The sequence below is a fragment of the Phalangium opilio genome, unplaced genomic scaffold, assembly GCF_054372755.1.
Source record: "Phalangium opilio isolate 3A_F unplaced genomic scaffold, DU_Popi_V2 ptg000037l_1, whole genome shotgun sequence".
NCBI lineage: Eukaryota > Metazoa > Arthropoda > Arachnida > Opiliones > Phalangiidae > Phalangium > Phalangium opilio.
Window position 1 is genome coordinate 5293854 of NW_028324160.1, and position 22648 is coordinate 5316501.

The 22648-nt window shown below is 38.2% G+C and overlaps 2 protein-coding genes across 2 annotated transcripts; one reads left to right on the plus strand and one right to left on the minus strand.

Moving 5' to 3' along the window:
• Window positions 1-13211: 13211 nt before the first annotated feature.
• On the minus strand, window positions 13212-17673 carry LOC149683469 (uncharacterized). The gene is made up of 8 exons (XM_089871283.1): window positions 17630-17673; window positions 17517-17550; window positions 16388-16521; window positions 16048-16302; window positions 15863-15983; window positions 14624-14752; window positions 14330-14581; window positions 13212-14135 (listed from the first exon to the last, which is right to left on the minus strand). The coding sequence occupies exons 1-8, from the start codon at window positions 17671-17673 to the stop codon at window positions 13212-13214; spliced, it is 1893 nt and encodes a 630-aa protein (XP_089727409.1).
• Window positions 17674-18311: 638 nt separating this feature from the next.
• On the plus strand, window positions 18312-19389 carry LOC149683470 (uncharacterized). Its single transcript, XM_089871284.1, has 2 exons — window positions 18312-18349; window positions 18885-19389. The coding sequence occupies exons 1-2, from the start codon at window positions 18312-18314 to the stop codon at window positions 19387-19389; spliced, it is 543 nt and encodes a 180-aa protein (XP_089727410.1).
• The last annotated feature ends 3259 nt before the right edge of the window (window positions 19390-22648 follow it).

Genomic DNA, 22648 nt, shown 5'->3' on the forward strand with positions numbered 1-22648 from the left:
AGTATCTCACGCGTCTGTCTTAACACTGAGGGGTAAGATTCGTTTTCAGTACTAGTCAAAACGCGTCCCTGACACGACAACAGTAACAACGATCTTGAATAACTCATATGTGACAAAGTCTGGAGCAGCATTAAAGTACTGACCAATGGTTCTACAACCCAGATCGCAAATAACGTAAAAGACGCGATATGGTGTTGTTGATCACTGTCTTTTAACAGCACAGTAACGTTCAAGCAAAAATTAACCACCCATTCCACAAACCATAGTAGGATTGCTGTCCTTAGGCGTTGGTCCAATTCAACCGCAGTTGTGATTAACTGCTCATGCGCGATGCAGTGTTGTCTAAAGGTCTTTTTAAAATGCTTTACATTTTCTGCTAGGGTTTTCAATTTAAATCTAACACATTCCACAGTGAAAAATACTATTCCTTGAAACAAAAAGGTTAAAGACATAATCCAGCTGAAAAATAAATCGTAGGAGTTACAACTGAAAACTAAAGGGGCGTTCTGTCCTGTCAGGATCGTTAAACGTTGTACCCTAATATTAAATTAAAAAATTCTAAGTATAATTTTAATATTTTAAGAAATTAAATGTATTGAAGCAAATACAATTTATCATAGGCACGAAACATTTTAAAAGAATATAACTAATAGAATTTAGGCCTTCATTATGGTTCCATCTTCAAAACCCCTGGTAAGTCCGACATTATTTCGTAAGTGCTGTACCGTTTTTTATAGATTTGGCGAATACACCGAACTAAGAAAATTGAATAATATTTGTAAAGGCAAAATCCTATGAAAAACATTAACATGTACAAAAATGGGCCAAGCCTCGCCTCATGCCCTACCCTATTTTTGATACGAACAAAGATGTATAATAATGATAGAGTCAAAGAATATTGGTTATTAATTAGGAAAAGGACTTAATTTATAACATAATTGTTCAATTGGCGATTGAATAAGAACAAAAAGGCAGACTTGGCTCTACATGGGATCTCAGAACGTTTTACGGAGGAAAGGACACGAAGCGAGGCTTGGCCCATTTTTGTACATGTTAATGTTTTTCATAGGATCTCACTACTTTTTGTAGACCCTCTCGTTATACTTTGGTAGTTATATTAAAACAAGACCCTCTCGCACTTCGTTTGCCAATATAATTGCTAACGCTTGTCCATATTTACGCTCAATTAACCCTTTCGACCCCTAGGGAATATACAAAAAGATAGTACGCTATATCCTAATATAAGAATTTAGCATCACTTACGACCTTTACGTCCTTTTAACAAGAACACAACTATTTCTGTTGAAAAGACGACAGCGCCATCTAGTTTTAAAATAAAGAACTAAAGAACAATTTTATAAAAATTAATTGTTTTTATTTTCCTATGCTTTATAAAATAAATGAAAACTAAATCCTGAATTTTAAGTTTCTATCTACCCTAGAAGTACCTTAGAATTTTGATGATCGGTGAGTGAGTGAGTGAGTGACAAAATAAGGTAAATTTCACCTTCGATATTTCGAAAAGTATAAAGGGTAGAAACTTGAAATTTGGCAACTATAGCTAGGATTGCCAGTCCTCGCGGAAAGCAAAATTTCAGACTTTTACCTATAACCACCACGAAGTTACAGTGGTCTTAAAAGTGCCGTGAGTTGCTTCGGGAAAAGGATGTCAGTGCTCGACTTGGCGGCGAGCACTGCCGTGCTCCCAGAACTATATTAACTAATTTAAATTATAATCCAAAACGCAAATCCTGAAAGAAATCGTCTCACCATAAAAGACAGTGATCCACAAAAACATATCGCGTCTTTAACGTTATTTGCGATCTGGGTTGTAGAACCATTGGTCAGTACTTTAATGCTGCTCCTGACTTTGTCACATATGAGTGATTCAAGATCGTTGTTACTGTTGTCTTGTCAGGGACGCGTTCGCAAAAGAATGAACACTACAATGATTTCTTTTACTTTTTTGGGGTGTTTTTGTATTGATATTGGTTTTATCGAAGGTTTGATTAGGGGTTGTATATCCTATTTTACCTTTGTTCTGTCGGTGGTGACTTCACCAGTAGAGGAAATTGGAGATAAATCTGTTTGGTCTAATGGCACAAACACACCTACAATATTAATACTGCCTTAAAATAAAACTAAAACTTTTATGCCATTGTGGAATTAATCTAAATTATAATTAACACGTTGTTACTTAATTATGAAACATTGCAGCAGTGCTGTTGCAATGGCAAAAATATTTTGATTTATAATTCAATATAATGGTACTTAAGTGACAGTTATATTGAATTATCGCATTCGCAGAAAAGCGCGGGTAAACGCTTGTAAAGTAGGTGTCGCCCCAAGCGTTGGCTCCACGTGGTCCGGCTGGGTCCTGCCTATTTCAGAGCCAGGTGGGATTCGGTGCGGGGCCACACAGGTTCCCATGAGCCCAGCCTTCCCCCGGAAGGGAAAGAACTGGCGCTCTTGTCGGGTGCCGTGCTTGTGAAAGGGTTTCGCTATACCCGGGAGATAGCCGCTGCGCGACTCTCCTGTGACTAAGGGTGTGGTTCTTCAATAGTGAGCGGAGTTTCTCACGATCCTGGTCGCAATCAATGACTTAGGTCCTAAGGTGCCTGTGCAAAAGTAATTGTGCTCGCTGTAGAGTACAAGCTCCATTAGCACACGAAACGGTCTAGCTTTCATATTTGCCGTGACCTGAGTAGTTGCCTGGATCCTATTCCCTCACAGGGCGGCTCTCCAGATTAGATGACGGCACGCCATTGGTGGCCCGAAAAACCCCAATGGGGTGGGGTCACGCAGGCGTGTGTTATGGTATTCGGGGCAGTCAAGGCAAAACCTGTCCCCGGGGTTCTCTTCCCCGGCATCGGTGAGCCCTGCCATCTCAGCGGCAAAGTCAAGTCAATAGTTTAGACGAACGGGTGTGGCAGGTTAGGCCCGTGGTGACACCTACCACGTACACATCCTAGTAGGGCGACGTCTGACCCCTCTGTCGTGGGGGGGGGTTCCCGTAAACTTCCTTTGAAGCGCGGGACCTCCTTTGGCGGCAGGTGCTCGTAACTATTGACTCTCCTAAGATAGCAAATCAGAAATGCAATAATTTCTGATGGAGAAGTTAAAAATATTAACGCAATTTTAAGTGCTTAAAGTCCTCTATCAAGCAGTTTCGACTCGATAATATTAGTACTTTTAGATTTGTTTATCAATGTTTATTTCAGCTAGTCCTCATTCCTTCGTTGATTAAATATTACGGCGATGTTAAAAGGCTGTATAGTAAGCGCTTAAAAATTCAGACCATGTTATAGTTCATACTTTAGTATACAAATAAGCTGATATAAAATATATCATGTTTTATTTATAATCATTAATAATTAAGTTATTATTTATAATCATTAATAATTAAGTTATTATTTATAATCATTAATAATTAAGTTATTATTTATAATCATTAATAATTAAGTTATTATTTATAATCATTAATAATTAAGTTATTATTTATAATCATTAATAATTAAGTTATTATTTATAATCATTAATAATTAAGTTATGTTTTGACTTTATTAAATGCAGGGTTAATAACTAAAACTTTACCGAAGATGGCGAACGTGTTTTAATTTTATAAACCAACACGAACGATCCATCGCGACCCTTGCACTAGATACTCCTTGGTTTGATAGCAATTTTACTTACATTTTGTTTATACCGAATGACGTTTTCTCATGAATTTAAAATGTTTCTTATATCAACTACATAAACAAAGTACGTACGTGTTTCCTCTTCGAGTGACGATGGCGTCACTGAGAGTTGACGTATTTGTGTGTGTGTGTCTGTCACCGTGCTCGAAGTCTGTAGCTTGTCCTTTTTTCGACTCGGAGAGACAATATTTTAACTTCCCCAACTTGTTTACTTTGCACGCAACTGCTGTCCGAATAAATAAATTTCCAAGTATATTTTTGTCTTGCCACGAAATTAAATAAATCAACAATTTCTTTTTCAGAGAAATTTATATTTTTAGTCATAAGCAGAAAATTTCTCTGGTTGTTAAACTGGTCAAGCAAGTTTATAAACTCAAAACGTTCCCTAGAGAAGGGATGTATATTTTTTATATCTATTTTCGAAACCACTTATGTTTAAAAAAGATCTTGGTAAGTCCGACGGTGGCACTAAACGGAAAAGAAAAGTTAATCGTAGTGATTTCAGCAGGAAAGAATTTTTAAAATATACTAGCTCAACGTCGCCAGATGTACCATAATTATGGTACTTTACCATAATTTCGAGTTTAATTTATCGCTGTACCATAATTTCGTTAGCGTACTATATGGTACGCTTTTGTACCATAATTTCACCAAAGTGTACCATATTTGACAATAATTTCAAAATATTTTTTGGGACTACTGAAAAATCATCATGGCTATCTTATTTTCATCTTTTCGGTTTTTGCGATGAAGAAAGCTGAACGAGCACTTAAGCACAGCTCACTGCCTCACTCAAACGTATATACGGGCGCGCGCCTTGGGGTAGTTTTCGTCTTTGCATGATCGAGTGAGTGGGTGTGGCGGGAATACTGGCGCTGCCGCGTGGGTAGGCAAAGCTTGAAGGAGAGAGTAATGGAGTGGAAACCCCCATACCTTAAGCGTTGCCTTTGTACCCCCACCTACGGCACCATAGTCATCCCATCATCCCCAGCGGTTAGGTAGGGTCGTGCCGGACGAAATTGTAAAGGACGCTCCCTCTGTCTCAAAAATAGAAGCTAGTTCTCATTCAAATAAAATGGCGCTACGCGACAGCACTTAGCAATCGCCTACGGTAGGGTAGGGGCGTGCGCGAGGTACACTGGGAGAGATATTGTGCCGCAGGTCGCCCATCATCATTTCCAATCCATCTGACTCCCTTATCCCTGGGCACAGCGTTCGTTACTGCAACGTGTTGGAATGGCCGCAATGGCGGGAAAAGGGAACTAGTACGTCCAAGTTTACATTATTAATTTCGTGTTTTATATTACGTTTATATTTAATTAATATGATTTAAAATATTTATTATATATATAAAACTTAAAAAAATTATATACAAATTTAAATATATTTTATATATATTAAGATTTATGTATTTAAAAGATTAGCCGTAAACTTTGCTTGAAATGACGTTAATTCAAATTTCCCGCCTAAAACTTAACATTTCCCGCCCAAAAATTCACATTCCACGCCCAAAATTTCAAATTTCCCGCCCAAAATAGTGCGTACCAGAATTTTAACGAAAAAACCATAATTTTTGAGTCCCGGTACTATAATTCCGGTTTCAAAATCTGGCAACGCTGTACTAGCTGTAAAAAGAGCTGAAAAGCGAAAACGACAGAGAGTTCCGAATCCGCCAAGATACCACCAACAGTCTACGCGACGTCCTACCGAAGACACGCAAGTTCTTGAATTAGAGATTATTTGAAGCTAGCTCAGCTCAAATTAAGTTTTATATATCTAGAACTAATCTATATAACTTAAATTTAGGCTTTAAGGATAACATGGCGATACTGTTAATTCCAAGTACATTCAAGGAAAACTATAACGGGTTTTTTTGTCAAAAGGATACCTTAGATAGGATTCAAAAAGGTCCTGCTATTGTTAATTCAGGGCCAAACATCCTAACAAGTAACGAATATGAAATTTATGTGGATGGAATGAAAATCACTGAGTCGTCTGATATATTCAACGCCATTATGTGCTTATTCTCATCATTTTGGATATTTTATTTTCAATATAACCCTCTACTATTCAAGTCATTATCATTCATTGAATCGTGTTTATTTGGATTACAATACACAAATTGCTCTCGCTTAGTGAAAAACTGAAAAAAATGTAAGGGCTGTTAAAAACAGTAATTAAAAATGATGCAATCTTTGAAATTAATCGTTTTGTGAATATCTTTGCATATTTTAAACAATTTTCTACATTTCTCAGAAACGTCAAGGGTTTGTTGTAAAATAAGTATTCCCATTTCGGTCTGCAAGAATCCCCACGCTAGTTTTGGCTCTGGTATAGTGTTAAACCAGTCTGGGAGATTCTGAAGCACAAGGGTTGATTCAAAGACCATATTGGGGGTAGATTAACACTATTTAGAGTTTAGTCCAAAACAACTTTCGGTCTTTCAAAAATCCACAAATGGTTTGTTACCAGAAGCAATGAAACATACAGGGTGTAAATTAATAACATTTAGAGTTTAGTCCAAAACCACTCTGAGCTTTCCAAAATCCACAAATGGCTTGTTACCAAAAGCAATGAAACATACAGGGTGTAAATGAATACCATTTAGAGTTTAGTCCAAAACCACTTTGGGTCTTTCAAAAAACCACATTTGGTTTGTTCCAAAAAGTAATGAACCATATATGATGAAAATGAATACCATTGTGAGTTTAGCCCAAAACCCTTTTTGGAATATCAAGGAGCCATTTTGGGATTGACCAAAAAAAACATAAACCCCCAAAGGTTTTAATCAAAACCATTAACGGACTGCTTTTTTGACAAAAGTGAAAAAACCCTTAATGGTTCGCAAGAAGTCCCCTTTTTTTTACTGTGTATGTTCTTAATGAGTGAAATCTTTAATGGACCCCTCTATGCATTGTAAAAGGCGTTAGATAAGTGGCAATAAGTCGCAAGATGACTTGGTCCAATTAGCTAGCTGAACTTAAGTTTAAGTGGTTGAATCTCTGAAAACTGATATTGACGAATATGCTTTAACAAACAAACAGGAATCTACGTTGCATTTCTTGAAAAACTACATAAGAAATCTTAGTGTCAAGGATTTATCCACTTTCCTGAAATACGTTACAGGAACGTCATCTTTGCCAAAACAAATATCGGTGTCATTTAAACGTGGTGAAGGATTGGGAAGAGCTCCTTATGCCAAAGCATGTACTCAAAATTTTATTGTGTCCGAGAACTTTTCAACTTTCCAAGAATTTGCCGACTAATTTGACGCGGTTCTCCAAGAGAAATAAAATTTTATTTTGTCTTTGGCTTGGTATGTATTTAAATTGTGCTTAGGAAAGTACTAAACATATTTAGTAACAAATTCATTATATTTAGAAACGACGTCTCATTTTTATGTGCTAAAGGAAGTCTTAAAGGTTATAACCTTCAATTTCATTTATTCTTAAAGATGCAATTTATGCTGTTAAAGCTCAAACAGTTTATAACTATTCAAGTAATGTTATAACCAAAGCTTTATTTTTAAATAATATCATTAAAAATTATACGCATTTAAATGTTAGGGGGGAAGTTAACACCTTCAATTTCATTTATCTGAACATAATCAATATTCTTAAACATGCAATTTATACTGTTAAAATTCCAATAGTTTATAATTGTTCAAGTAATGTTATAAAAAAAGCTTTAGTTTTAAATAATTTCATTAAAAATGATACGCATTTAAATTTTAGGGGAGAAAAAAGCCATTTTTTTATTTTGATTCTAAAAGTAATCTCTGTTTTACCAGTAAAATGATAATTTTTAATTACAATATTTGACCTTGTTACTAATAACGTCACAGAAATTTGATATAGCGATTGCACGATTTGCATTAAAAAATCACGGTGTACGTTCTTTCGAGCAAAGAAAAACATTGGGAACAGGCTTGAGATTGAAGTTGGAAAACTAGTATTACTTTTAGGCGTAGAATCAAATAACTTTCCTCTTCACCTCGTTTTAAGATGGTAATCCACGCGGTTGAAGGTCAAAAAAACTATTATTGTTAAACAAGTAAACTATTTCACACGTAATTTTAATAATAAAAATCATTGCACTTATGCGCGTTAAAGGTATTCTGAAGTAGGAAAAAAAGTAATTTTGTGCCGTGACAAATTACGTGGATGATCGATTTACGGGATTTAATTTGCTGCCATTAATGGCCACTGATTGGTGATGGGAACTTTTTGTTAAAAATGAAGTAAAGCCTAGCGAGTGCAAATCAGTTTGATCGTAATTTAACGCGAGAGTTTAAGTGTGTAATACTATTGTGTTTTTATGCATATTTTAATAGCTTCGTCGATTAAATAAAATTTTGTCCTACATCCCCTTCCCTTGAAAGAATTCATACCACGCTGTTGAAGCAGTTTTAATAGCGTTTTATTTGTTTTGAGGTTAAACACTTCTTAGCAACAAAGTCATGTAAATATTTTTATTACTTAATAAGAAAGTTGTTTAAAAATTGTCAAGTTAAATATTTAGAAACAAATATTCCCTTTATTTACTGTAGATAAAAAATTCAGATTTATAATCCAGTCTAAACACTGTGAAGGTGGAAAATCATCTCTATTTAAGATCATATACTGTACGCTTCAGAAGGCATTTTTGATTTTATATGTCGAATTGTATCCCTCAGGGGATTATCTCTCTTCCTTGGGTTAATTATTAAAATTTTCAACCCCCAAAAGTAGCGTTGCTACTATTTTTTAAATTTCACTAATTATGATTTCTCATGAAACTAAGAGCACTTAGAAAGTATTGATTCCATAATCATTCCCCACATTTTAATTTCATGAAATATGCTCATTAAATTCATTAAGAAGATTTTCCTGTATGGGATTTTCAACATCAGGTACCTCAACTGTTGTGTCACTATCTTCCTCTGTTAGCGGGCCATTCCAATCAATACGATAGTCACCAATATCTCAGGACTGCCACAGTACCTTGAAAACTTGAGGGAATTTGAAAAAGGGTGTTAAAAAGGCTGGGAATTTAAAAATTGTCGTAAAATTTAGGGAATTTCCGTTGCATACCGACTTGAGAAAATGTATAGTCACGACCAATTAGGCGCACCAGCTTAAATACGGGACAGTGATAAGTCCTACCGGATTCTAAGCCGTCAGTCAGTTATAAGTTGGCCATGTAGTCAAGTAGATATTATTCCTGCGCGAGCAGCCAGTTATAAGTTGGCCATGTAGTCAAGTAGATATTATTCCTGCGCGAGCAGCCAGTTATAAGTTGGCCATGTAGTCTAGTAGATATTATTCCCGCGCGAGTAGCCAGTTATAAGTTGGCCATGTAGTCAAGTAGATATTATTCCTGCGCGAGCAGCCAGTTATAAGTTGGCCATGTAGTCAAGTAGATATTATTCCTGCGCGAGTAGCCAGTTATAAGTTGGCCATGTAGTCTGGTAGATATTATTCCCGCGCGCGTAGCCAGTTATAAGTTGGCCATGTAGTCTAGTAGATATTATTCCCGCGCAAGTAGCCAGTTATAAGTTGGCCATGTAGTCTAGTAGATATTATTCTCGCGCGAGTAGCCAGTTATAAGTTGGGCCATGTAGTCTAGTAGATATTATTCTCGCGCGAGTAGCCAGTTATAAGTTGGGCCATGTAGTCTAGTAGATATTATTCTCGCGCGAGTAGCCAGTTATAAGTTGGGACATGTAGTCTAGTAGATATTATTCCCGCGCGACTAGCCAGTTATAAGTTGGGCCATGTAGTCCAGTAGATATAAATCATATTATTCCCGCGCGAGCAGCGTGATCGAGTAGGCTATTACTTTCAAGCAAAGCCAAGGAGGATAATATGGAGGGCCGACTTAGCCTTTGGGGGGGTGTTAAGTGATTTTTGAACCTAGATCTTGCTTTCACCTGGTTCATTTACGGAAAACTATTGGTTTCGGGAGGGGGGGTACGGTGATTTATTTTGGAGGATTTCGCGAATCGCGAAGGCGGGCCAGGCTGCAACTCGTGATGTTTCATCAAATTGGAAAAAATTTAAATATTATGGTGGATCTGTGTGTTGCTTCGTAAATTGCCAAAACGCTCAGGGTCGGAGAAAGCCTGGAATTTCCTTTTTTAGTTCTAGAAAAAAGACAGAGAAAGGTTAATAATAATAATTTATTCCTCTAAGCCTTGGCTCATTGAAATGTTTTTGATAGATGTGCAAAATGGATTTAAAACTCTGGCAGGGTACATTTGCTTGGGAAAGAGGACCATGCGTCCATAAAAAATATGAAAGTTTGTAGTGAGCACTTCTCGCCTAATGAGATTTTGAATCCCAAAGCGTACGTGACAGACTATCTCAATGTCAACTATGTATAACGTGATATTTATAATCGTTAAACATAGGCCAAGACTTACACTAGTTTGGAACGCTGTTCCAAATAAATATAGAGATTTTCAAGACTCTGGTAAAATTAAGATATCATTCCCCTTTAATAACAATGAGAGTTCTCCTTGGCAATCATGACAAGTTCATTACCATGACCTGGCATGACTGCGAAAACTTCAAACATAAAGGTTCTTTAGTCGCCCGGTTTTTATACATTCAGGGTCACCACATTTCCATTACTTTTAAGAAAATCCTCCTATAATTTCCTATAAATCGATTATAAATTTCCTATTTTCCTATAATATATCAGCGTCTTTGCTGTGGTAACCATGCACGTTATATTCATGTATGTATTTTTATGTTTTGATAAATGTCAATCTAAATTTAAAACCTGTATATTATTTCACATTCTCATTAGTGTCTATCGTAACTGCTTCTAGTCCAAGAAGTCTAGTACCTATCGTATCAGATTCTAGTCGAAGAAGTAAAAAATTTAAATTTAGTATAGGTAATAAAAATGATTGAGCACTAAGCGTCGGCGATATTGGGTACTAGAGTTTTCTCCACCAAGATCCTTATCTAGCTCAAGAAGTGTAACGCCCTTGTCATCCAATGGGGGAAAAAACGGTAGATTTCTTAGTCCCTCCAGTTCCCAAAAAGTGGAAGCCGCAGATAATGGAAATAGAACTTGCAGCGGGTCTGCAGACCTCGTTGCAGACGACGCTTGCCTTAGAGGTATAAACTTTCATATGTCCAGCCCCGGCACTTCTCCCACCCCCTCCCCTTTTTGTTTATCCGAGGCGACAAGAAACGTCATTCAAATACGATAAGTCAGTTGCTTTTGTTTTCGACAGTGAACGGTAATCACTTCACCGGCTGAAGGATAGAACCAGGCTCGGGTTCGTCGTACCGCATTTCAATTACGCGTAAATTATTGTCGCGTTATCCTATCGGAATTATTCAAGTTTCCTTTTGTCGCGTTATTTATTGAATAAAGAGTTTTCATCGACATGCACAGAAGGTATGTGTTTTCTTGCTTTTAATTTTCCGCTCGGAAAATAGGCCTATCTCTATTTTTCCGCGGCTTGTAACGATTCCCCTTTCACGACCGGCCACATTATTTCACCGGGGCAATCTGTTGCAAACTAACAGTAGTTAAATAAGCTTTTAATAAATATCACACTTATTTTCACAAGTAGATCCTGTAATCAGTCTAACTCCTGTGCCATGTAGTGGGGACACACTTCTATCAGGCTCTTCTTTACGACGTAAGAGAGTAGGACAAACTCCCAAAAAAGCGTAGAAGTTTGTTTCAATCACCATCGCTAAACGTACGAAGAACTTTTTTTACAACACCATCGTTAAAAGTACGAAGAAGTTTGTTTAAAACACTCTCACCCAATTCTTGCCCGAGCCAACCCTCTGTAAAAAACATGTCCACAAAAAATCGAACAAGAAACCAAAGTAGTCAAACAACATCTCAAGATACCCCTGAAAAGAAAAAAACTGAAATCAATGTTACAGCAACAGTACACTAGAAATTGGAGGTTAGTGAAGAACATGTCAAAAAAAATTAATTCTATGGAGCAAGTAGTGGGCAAAATGAGGAAAATTCTTCCAAAACCTGCCGCTGATTTTTTCAGCATGCAAGTGAATGCTGCGTTGAAAGAACCAAAAGGACGACGCTGGTCCCCACTCTGCATTATCATGGTCCGAAAGCATATCTCCTTCTTAAACAGATGTTTATTCTACCTAGCCTATCTTCATTGAAACTGTGGCTTAAAAACATTGCTTGTAAGCCTGGAATTGTCCCAGAACTATGGGACATCTTACAAAAAAAGGTTCTTTGCTTGCTGGAAAACGAAAAGCTGGGTGTATTGTTATTTGATGAAATGAGCCTCAAAGAAGGAATTTCATAAAACGAAGCCAGTGACCTTATTGAAGGTTATGTTGATTTGGGAAATTCTGAAATGATCTCTGAACTGGCAAATCATGTCACCGTATTCCTAATATCAGGAATCGACCGTGGCTGGTAACAGCCTGTGGCATAGTATTTAACAACAGGGCCTATGAGTGCAGAAAAGCAATACCCTATATTTATGGAAGTGCTCCGAAAATGTTTTTCCATTTTACTTAAAATCAAGGGAGTTATTTGTGATCAAGGTGCAAATAATCAAAGCCTCTACACGACATTAAAATTCACATTAGAAGAACCACTTATCGATTTAGATGGCCACAGAAGTTTTTGTATGCATGATCCGTCACATTTAATCAAAGGGTTTTGAAACAATTTGAAAAATCATGACGTCTTCGTTAAGTTTTCAAGAGCTTCCTTGGCTCATTTGTGTTACGCGAATTGATTGATTACACAATGCAAATCATAGTTAAATTAGTTTATTAAGTTAAAGCATGTTACTAATACAAAAGTCGAGGGAGAAGTGAGTTGCCTGTTAAATCCAACCTATTAGCTAACCTCCGTCAGGCCTATACATTGAGCGCAGCGCCCCCTAAGTTAAGTGTTATGACAAAGTTCAGTTTAGTTCAGTTCATATTAATTTCACTCCCCCTCTTTGACATAACAAGTAAATACATAAACAAATCAATCATTTAGTTTAAGTAAAGTTACACAATTATTAAAGCTAGTCTTATTTAAAGTTTTAGTTAGAATATCAGCAATATTATTTTTCGAGTTAACAAATTTTAAATCAAACAGTCCTTGATCAAGAGTTTCTCGCACAAAATGATACCGGATATCAATGTGCTTCGACCGTTGATTTTCTACACTATTCTTCGAGTAAAATATAGCTGATTGGCTATCACAATAAATTGTAGGTTTCTCAATATTAACGTCAAAGTTCTTCAGTTCATCGATAATTGGTCGCAACCACAAGAATTCCTTCGTTGCTTCAGATAACGCAACATATTCAGCTGCCATGGTGGAAGTTGCCACCGACTTTTGTGTTGCAGACCGCCAAATTACTGGTGAAGAGCCAAGCCGTACCACATACCCGCTAACCGATCGTCGTGTATCACGATCTGTCGCCCAATCGCTATCGCTATATAATGTTAGTCCAGGATTTTCGTTAGGATAATAGATGATTCCTTTATTAGCTGTTGTCATGACGTATCTCGCGAGTTGTCAAAGTCTACTCCAATGTGTATATCCTGGGTTACTGTTGTATTGCGACAGTGTGATAACCGAGAATAAAATGTCGGGTCGGGTGCGTTGCGCTATAAATAGTAGACATCCTATTAGTTGTCGATAAGGAAAGGACTTCATGCGTTCCTTTTCGTCTTCCTCCGTCGGTGAATCATGTTTCGTCAATACGACACCAGCCGCCATCGGTAGGCTAACGGGTTCTTCTAGCGTTATCTTAAACTTGTTGCCAAGTTGTGAGGCATACGTTGCTTGATGCATTTTCAATGATCCATTTTTACGAAAGTCAAACTCAACTCCTAGAAGTTTACTTATTGGTCCAAGTCTTGTAATGTCGAAACGTTGAGTTATGGTCTTGTATATATCGTCCAAAATACTGTCATTCTTCGTCAATACGATGAGATCATCCACGTAGACAAGTACAATTACTTTCATTGGTACATAATAGATACAATTGGTTCCTTTTAACTTGCTGAAACCCATGGCTTGGAAGCTTTTGTCTAGTTCCATAAACCAGAGTCTACCACTCTGAGGTAATCCGTATAATGACTTCAGGAGTTTCAGGCAATGTGTTGAAGTGTCGGCAACTTCAAATCCAGGTATTTGTTTCATGTAGACGGCGTGCTTCAAATTTCCATAGAGATACGCGTTTTTCACGCCCATATGAGAGTGTTTCCAACCCAGACAAATGACAAATAGTGCGATGAACAATCTGATAAGACTGAAGTTTATTACTGGTGCGAAAGCGTCATCATAGTCTACGCCTGCTACTTGATTGTAACCCTGGGCAACAAGTCTGGCCCTATATCTATTATTCTTTCCTTGATTTTCTTTCTTGACAGCATATACCCAGCGACATCCAACGATCTTTTCCGTTGCGGGTTTTCCTACGAGTTTTGTGACGTTCTGCCAGAGTATCAACTTCCTTTTTCATCGCCTCCCTCCATTCCTTCGATTGTGGTGACTTGGTCGCTTGCTCGTACGTTTCAGGCACTATTATATCACAGTAATGTGCTTGACCAAAATATTCCTCTTGTGATTTGTGTTATTTGGACTTCCCTTCTCCACCCTCCTGGTAAGTGTTGAACTTCAATGATTACTTTATCAGATACTCTATCCTTTTCTTGACATGGGATAGTCTCTTTGGTCAGATCTGCTGATGCGTCCGAAAAGTCCTCAATATCTTCATCTTCTGACGAAGTCTCTTCATCTGATCCCTGTATGGCTTCACTTCCGTCTGTTAGTATGGACGTATCGGGGTTTCGTTCCGGTTGCTTTTGTTCTTGGTCGCAATACGTCGATGGTTCGGTTATTATCCAAGTGATATTTTCATAATGATCCGATGGATGCCACTTAAAATGTGTAACTCCAGGCATCCTTTAGTCAACCCTTACGTGTCTATTTTCCACTACGTTCTTCTCATCAGGATACCAGATTCTCAGACCTTTAGTTTTCATGGCATAACCCACAACAACTCCAACTTTAGCTCGTCTCTCTATTTTGCTCTTTCGTCGGGGATACACCTTTAAGAGTGTCGCATAACACCTTAAAGAGTGTCGCATAACACCTTAAAGAGTGTCGCATAACACATTAAGAGTGTCGCATAACACCTTTAAGAGTGTCGCCTAACACCTTTAAGAGTGTACCCTAACACTATTGGGAGTCTCGCCTAACTCAATTAAGATTCTGGCCTAACATCGCTAAGAGTGTGGCCTAACACCGTTAAGAGTGTCGCCTAACACCGTTAAGAGTGTCGCCTAACACCGTTAAGAGTGTCGCCTAACACCTGTAAGAGTGTCACTTAACACCTGTAAGAGTGTCGCCTAACACCTGTAAGAGTGTCGCCTAACACCTGTAAGAGTGTCGCCTAACACCTGTAAGAGTGTCGCCTAACACCGTTAAGAGTGTAGCCTAACACTATTAAGAGTGTCGCCTAACTCTATTAAGATTGTGGCCTAACACTATTAGGAGTGTAGCCTAACACTATTAAGAGTGTCGCCTAACACCGTTATGAGTGTCGCCTAAAACCTGTAAGAGTGTCGCCTAAAACCTGTAAGAGTGTCGCCTAACACCTGTAAGAGTGTCGCCTAACACCAGTAAAAGTGTCGCCTAACACCTGTAAGAGTGTCGCCTAACACCTGTAAGAGTGTCGCCTAACACCTGTAAGAGTGTCGCCTAACACCTGTAAGAGTGTCGCCTAACTCTATTAAGATTGTGGCCTAACACCTTTAAGATTGTGGCCTAACACCGTTAAGAGTTTCGCCTAACACCATTAGGAGTTTAGCCTAACACTATTAGGAGTGTAGCCTAACACTATTAAGAGTGTAGCCTAACACTATTAAGAGTGTAGCCTAACACTATTAAGAGTGTCGCCTAACTCTATTAAGATTGTGGCCTAACATCGTTAAGAGTGTCGCCTAACACCTGTAAGAGTGTCGCTTAACACCTGTAATAGTTTCGCCTAACACCTGTAAGAGTTTCGCCTAACACCTGTAAGAGTTTCGCCTGTAAGAGTGTCTCAGAGAAACGCACCCTCAACTTACTCGCCAGACTGCAAAAAGACCCTGTCAACTTTCTGGAGTATAATGCCATAACGCGTGGATTCTACGAAAAGAACTGGCTTCCCACTCTACTATTTCCTGCATCGCGCAGTAATACGAGAAGCCAGCACGTCTTCTAGAACTCTCATCGTTAACGACGGATACTCCCACGCGTTCGGTGTTTCCAGTTTGAACTCCTGCCTGGAAGCCGGGCCTAATCTCAACCCCGAGCTTTACGACATTCTACTACGGTTTCGTGAAAAACGTATAGCCTTTACGGCTGACAAAGGCCTTCTTGCAAATCGAAGTAAAGGAAGAAGATCGCGACGCGCTCCGTTTCCTGTGGGTCGACGTCGATCACCCAAACGCAAACCAATCCCTCCTGGTCTACCGAATGAACCGCGTTCCCTTTGAAGCAACTTCCAGCCCATTCCTCTTGGCTGCAACCATTAGACTTCACACTGAGAAGTATAATGCTACCTATCCTGAAGCCAGTGAACCTCTTAATGACTCGATTTAGGTTGACGACCGGGCTTCCAACGCAAAGGCAGAGGATAAAGCACTCAAGTTAATTTCGGACGCTACCGAAATCATGAAAGTGACAGGGATGACACTTACTAAGTGGCAAAGCAACTTGCCAAAGCTGAAAAACCTCTTAGCCACCAAAAAGCCAGAGGAGCCGACAACCAAACGTCATTCGCTCCCACCAAAGTTCTTGGGCTAACTTGGGACAGCTCCAGAGATTCCCTAACCTGTACAACTCCAATTCATCCACGATCAAGAGAGTACAAAACGAAGGGTTTTCAAGTCCTTAGCGAAAATATAGTGCTTAAAATTATGAACTGTTTCTTCTTTTCTGACATCTGATTGCGATATCTTTCCCGCAAAATCGTCAACAGTTCATTGAACGTCGTATTTACTTTCAGTTATGAAATCTGAATCGATAAGGTCATAATTTTCATCCGACCTAGCGCAATCTGAACGTTTTCTAATCTTATATCTGTTCAGATATCTTTATAATTTTACAGATATCCGTGTTTAACTTTATACACTGATTACAAGTACAACCATTCCAGTACACATGAAAACCATCAATTATTTAGTCAAGACTAAGATACAGAGATTCGTGTAATTTTAGAAGCAGGAATAGAGAACAGGGTACTTTTAGCGCACGTCAAATTCCACGACATCCTTCCTCGAGTCGGGGCCGGGGGGGGGGGGTATGAAAGAAGAGGCTGTTCATTCCGACAGAGGTAAAAAGCAACGATCTATTTTTGGCCGTCTCCGTCAGCAACGTCATCAGAACGTAATTTAAGTGAGCCAATTAGATAATTTAAAATTTTCGATACGAGTTGAAGGGGACTGGGCAATGAGTCGGACTGAAGTTTAGACCATGAAATTTTTTCTATATAATGGACCAGAATCTTAATGGCGGATCCCATGTTAAAGTTTTCTTGCTAAACTGTCCCAAAATAATAAACAAAAAAGCTAGCAGACGACAAGGTCTTGGAGAAAGACGGTACAATGTAAACAAGTAAAATGGCCGCTTGGTCTCATTTCGCTAAGCCTTGGGACAAATGTTAATTTTTTTGCATCAATTTAAAAGTAGAGTTTAATAAAATAATTAAAAATAGGAAAATTAAAGATTTGTGCGTTTGGCAATTGTGAGACTGATTCAAAGAAATTAAAATGTAAAAACATAAGTTTTGTACTCTTCCCAAAAGCGTCACGTTTGTTTAAGTTGTACCGCGGTGCCCGTACCCTGCGAAATTGGCGGGCAACTGCGCACAGACGTTGTAAGCAGAAAAAAACCTCCCAGTTTCTGGTCCTTCTAGATTGACGGTTCATGTTTAGACTTACCGTTCTCCATTCCTGCTAATAAAACTACATGGATCCCTGGTCATGGCTAGTTACTGTGTTTTGATAAATCATAGACAACCTCTCGCACGATAAGTTCTTTCTATCTTTATTAAATAGGTGGAATAAATTACAATCGCAACCAATGTTGTGATTTAGAATAAATTGGTGCCACAAAAATAATTGCCTGCTTCTAGAAACAACTTTTCCCTCGTACCTAGAGATGTGAAATTAATGTATATTTTAAAAACGGTAACTTACCCGGTAAATTACTGATTCAAATTTTGGGAAAACCAGATTGGCAGTTCAGTCACTAAATTTGGTAATTTATATTTTACGTTCTTACAGAAAATTAAATTTAAACAGCGTTGAATTGTGAGCACTACATAAGGTGCTTTATACGATTTTGCGGCTTTTGCTACCAAGACGGCAGCCGTGGCTTTTCTTTACTGATCTTTAACTAACGATTTTTATAGCTGGCTGGCGCCTGGCGAGTCCATTTAGAAGTAAATACAGAAATAGTTGATTATTTATATATAAAATGAACTTTTAATGAGCCCTTGGCCCAAATAACAGAGCACTAGCATGTGCGTGTGACTACTTGGCCCGGCTTTCAAGTAAACTCTACTTAAGTGACTAACAATATGAGGATGTGTGAACCACTATTTTAAGCTAGAACAGCTGCATGAACGAACGGGAAATCGAGAAAAACGGGAATCCGAAGTAAAAAAGGACGTAGTTTTAGTCTTTGGAAGGTTTCACTCCCAGAGGTTTGTATACTCTGAGCACGAAAATTTTAAAACGTTTTGACAACACCATTATAAAATTACGGAAATTTGGTATATTACCAACTCACATTTCTACTAGTACCAAGTCAGTTATTTGGGAAAATAAACTGAACTGTTTCCCTCCGAGGTAGGTTGGATGTCGAGGGATTCCGAATCCCTCGACAACCAACCTACAACAAATATGCAATTTGTCTGGATGTTTTTTGAAGTATATGCGTTATGTATACATTTCAAGCGTTTAAATTCATAAAAGGTATTAATCCGAAACTACGTCCGATGCCACAGATATCTGATTCAAATGTCTACAATCTCGTTTGTATCTCAGATATGATGTGATCCGAATGTGTATCACAAAAAGGCATCTGATCTGAAGTGAAATTGGCTCTCAACTGTTTAACTGATAGCTGAAGTCAACCAATGATATTTCATCTGTTCGGAAAACAAATCAGATAACTGTGTTCGGTTTAAAGCACTACGAAAATATTTGACCGGCTCGGTTTCATTTCTCCATTCACCGTACGGGCCAAGCTGCTTTTCCAGCAACTTTGGGAAAATGGCCTAGCTTGGGACGTAACGCTGCCAGACGAACTAGCTGACATCTACGAATCCTGGTGCTTCGAATTGCGAAACCTACAGGAAGTCTCAATCTCTCGCCACAACTTCGGGGAAGCCGCTAACCTTGAACAGGAGAACTCGGAACTTCATTGTTTCTCAGACGCCAGCCCGAAAGCTTACACTGCTGTAGCGTATTTCCGTTTCCCAACTAAAGACGGAAGCTACGCCACTACTCCAATCACCTCGAAATCCCGAGCGGCGCCTTTAAAGAAACTGACACTCCCACGTCTCGAGTTGAAGGGAGCCCTCCTTGCTACCCAACTTGTCCCGCACCTAACGAAGCACCTCAGAGAGTATGCAGCCAGTATAGTGCAATTCAAGATGGCGGCCACTCAAGGGGGAGGAGTAGGGTTTTCCTGATCTCTCCTCTTTTTACCAGGCAATATTTGATTGATTGTATATGCTTATAACAAAAGATGGTTTTGTAGGTATAAATTTATATAAAGACCAAAATATAAAGTAAAAAGTTATTTATTTTCTTTAAAAGTATAGGTTCTAATATTAAAGATATTTTTGCATTTTAAAATGTATTTGATTTATTCTAAAATAATTTCTTCTATCTTAATACTATTTTTAAATCTTACGTATGTCATTAAGTCGTTCTTTGATATACAACGCGGTAAGTTGTTTTCTAACGTAGAGTTCCAAAACTAATCTTTCGAGATCTTTAGTTTTAACTTTAAACGTATGATAAGTTTCTTACGTGTTTTCTTGAGGTTTTTCCGGTGGATTTTCTTCACTCTTGACTTGTATATTTTTGGTGTACGTCTCAGTACTGCAAGCTTCAGTAATTTTTTAGGGAGAGAAAATATCGCGAACCGTTTAGAATGAAAGTTTACTTTTATCTGATTTAAATTTCTTTGTGTTGTTTTGTTTTATAGATTTTTTCTCTTTGGTATTTTTTTCTTTTTGGCTAGTCTTTTCTTTTGTTTGTTACCCCCTCTACCGTATTGTTGTTGCACATCATCCAACGTTTCGGTGAACCTTCTTTTAGCCGAAGTTTTCAGATGCTTTCCAGAGGCGACATCGTTTATAATCTCTGAAGACGTGCCAAGAAGCTGTTTACCAAGGAACTTTGCCCCTTTAATTAAGAAAGGTGATACGTATCTTCCGAAAGATTTTAGGAAGGACCTTATCCCGTGTCCGTGTTGTCCTTGTTTTCCGACGTAAAAAGTCAGACCACCACCTGATCCCGACTGCGCTTGTTGGGTATAATAATCCGTGTAGACACATCTTTTGTTATCTAACGCGTTGGACTTGCGCATCTTAAATGAACTTTACAGTGCAACAGTCCAAACTGAAATAAAGCCGGTTCACCCATGTGGTCCTTTATATAAATTCCAACCTCGCTGATATAATGTTTTGACAAAGGGACGTAATGGGGTGAGACAAACGTAAGGCACACGGCATCCCCGTGCTTCTTGTCTTCGATGGGTATATTACGTAAGAGAGGGGCGTGGATGTTACCGACAATTTGCCCTTCGACCAGGTCTCAATAAATATATAATTGAGATGGTACGTCGTAGTTTAACCTGGCTGGTCTATCGCTCAACCCTTGTATATTGAGATGGTCTTTGTACCCCAAGATTGCGGCTAATGATTCGTGGGTCTTGAAGATAATTTTTGTATCATCAGAGGCATCGGTTTTTAGTTTTACATGCCCTGTCGTTTCATTAATATGAAATAAAGAAACTGTTTTTTCGCATACTTTGGAAGTATTTATAGTTTCCACAATGTGGTTTAGTGATTTGTATTGGCCAGCGGGTATATTATGTAGATGATAGTTTTCGTATCTGGTCAGTTTTCCATCTTTTCGTTCAACCTGCTATGTTAAGTCACATGACTTGGGATTTTTAGGTTTTTTAAAGTTACCTTCATCCAATGAATCTTCAGGTGTTTTTCTCTCATTGGTTTTGTATATTACATTGTAGAAGCTGTTTGTATATATGATCTCTACTAACGAAATTTCCCACTGTCCCAGTAAATTAATAGGATCCGGTAGTTTAGTGATGTAACTACCCATAGTGTTATTAGGGTAGATATCCATACTAGAGTCGGTAGGTAGTGTTAAATAGAATTCAGATTTTCTCGACATTTTCGGCTGCCACCCAAGAGTTCTGTGATTTAGGTAAACCGATAAACGATACCAAATATTCTAATTTTCCTTTACGTTTACGTTTCTTGATTATAGAGTCTATCTTAAACAGTTTGGGTTTTACAGTTCGAATGAGCTGATCAGAGTAAAACAACCCGCTTATATGCTTGTCATCCAAATCTTTCAGACGATACAACACTGGTTTTCTGAAACTCAGAATAGAGGAAATGACAAATACTTCCGTCGAGAAATTAGGTTCATAACCTTTATAAAATTCTGATTTAAGCTTGCTTATTCTTACAAAATCACCAACACGAAATTTGACATCTTTTTTTAGTAGGCTTATTACTCAATTCAGGCTTGTAAATGTTTTTGTATACTTCCAGAACGTTAGATGGGGAAACATTATTGGGTGCCATTTTTATTACGGAATGATAAGAGGCATTGCAGCCTTTAACTATGTCTGTCAAACGATCTATATATCTATGAGAATTGAAATGAGTCAACATTTTGAATATTCGATGTTTCGAAGTTTTAATTAATCTTTCTACAAAAGGACAGTGGAATTTTTCTGACGTCGTAGAACCGTATTTGATTTTATTTTTCTTTAGAAGTTTTTGCGTACTTGAATTAATAAATTCTTTTCCTAAATCGGACCAGATGGGTTTAGGTTTGCTTTGTTCGATGATTATTTCGAGAGCTTTCATAGCTTCAGCAGCGTGTTTTCTTTTCATGGGTACTGCAAAAGCTTTTCGGGAAAAGCAACCAATGCCTACCATAAGGTACCTGTAGTTATCGTTGTACTTGGCGATTGACCCCAAATCAGCTAGATCAACTTCGACCCTATCCGAGATGTTAAATACAGGGATTTTACGTCTTTTGAATTTATTTATAGAAGTTTTATGTAGTGTGTAAACGTCAGTGGCCTCTAGAAAGGCTTTGACATCGTTTCTCGCAATGTCAAGATGTTGAACCGCCTTGTACAAGGGGGCTTAACCCGTGAACCCTGTCCTGTGTTTGCTGTTGAGATAAGTGTCCTTTAAGATTTCTTATTTATGGAGCTGCGATAGACCTCCCATACTGTACCCTTGGTATTAAAAGGTTGTTTCTTTAATATTAAGGGGCTGGATTTATTGTCAAAAGTTAATCTCTTCTTCGCTCTTAAATACGATCGTGGTCGAAGCCTATTTTTTAAGGGTACGGAGAGAGGCGATTTCTTGATTGATGAGGGCGGTGCTGAGAGAGTCTTTGATTTACTTTTAGGAGGTAGAAAGTTTTGAACAAAAGTTTCAAACTCTGTCCATCCCGTATGGGGAATCCCCATAAGCGAACGAGTTAACCCGTATTTGTTGAAGAGCATAGGTTGTATAGTAAAATATACTAGTTGAACTATATCTGAATCAGGGATCTTAAGGTCATTCCCATAAAGAACCCCCGCATCATCCCAACGTATACTATGAGAGTTACTTGTCAAGTGATCAAATATCTTTCTCGCTGCTCCCCTATATTTCAGTGGAAACATAT

Excerpts from the sequence above, each read along its gene's own strand:
- LOC149683469 (XM_089871283.1), bottom strand. The coding sequence starts at position 17,673 with ATGACCAGGGATCCATGTAGTTTTATTAGCAGGAATGGAGAACG. Across the intron at positions 16,522-17,516 it reads CGCAGGGTACGGGCACCGCG|GTTAGGGAATCTCTGGAGCT; the intron begins GTACAACTTAAA and ends GGAGTTGTACAG. Across the intron at positions 15,984-16,047 it reads CAAGAAGGCCTTTGTCAGCC|GCCCGGCTTCCAGGCAGGAG; the intron begins GTAAAGGCTATA and ends GGTTGAGATTAG.
- LOC149683470 (XM_089871284.1), top strand. The coding sequence starts at position 18,312 with ATGAACGAACGGGAAATCGAGAAAAACGGGAATCCGAA. Across the intron at positions 18,350-18,884 it reads GAGAAAAACGGGAATCCGAA|CACTACGAAAATATTTGACC; the intron begins GTAAAAAAGGAC and ends TTCGGTTTAAAG.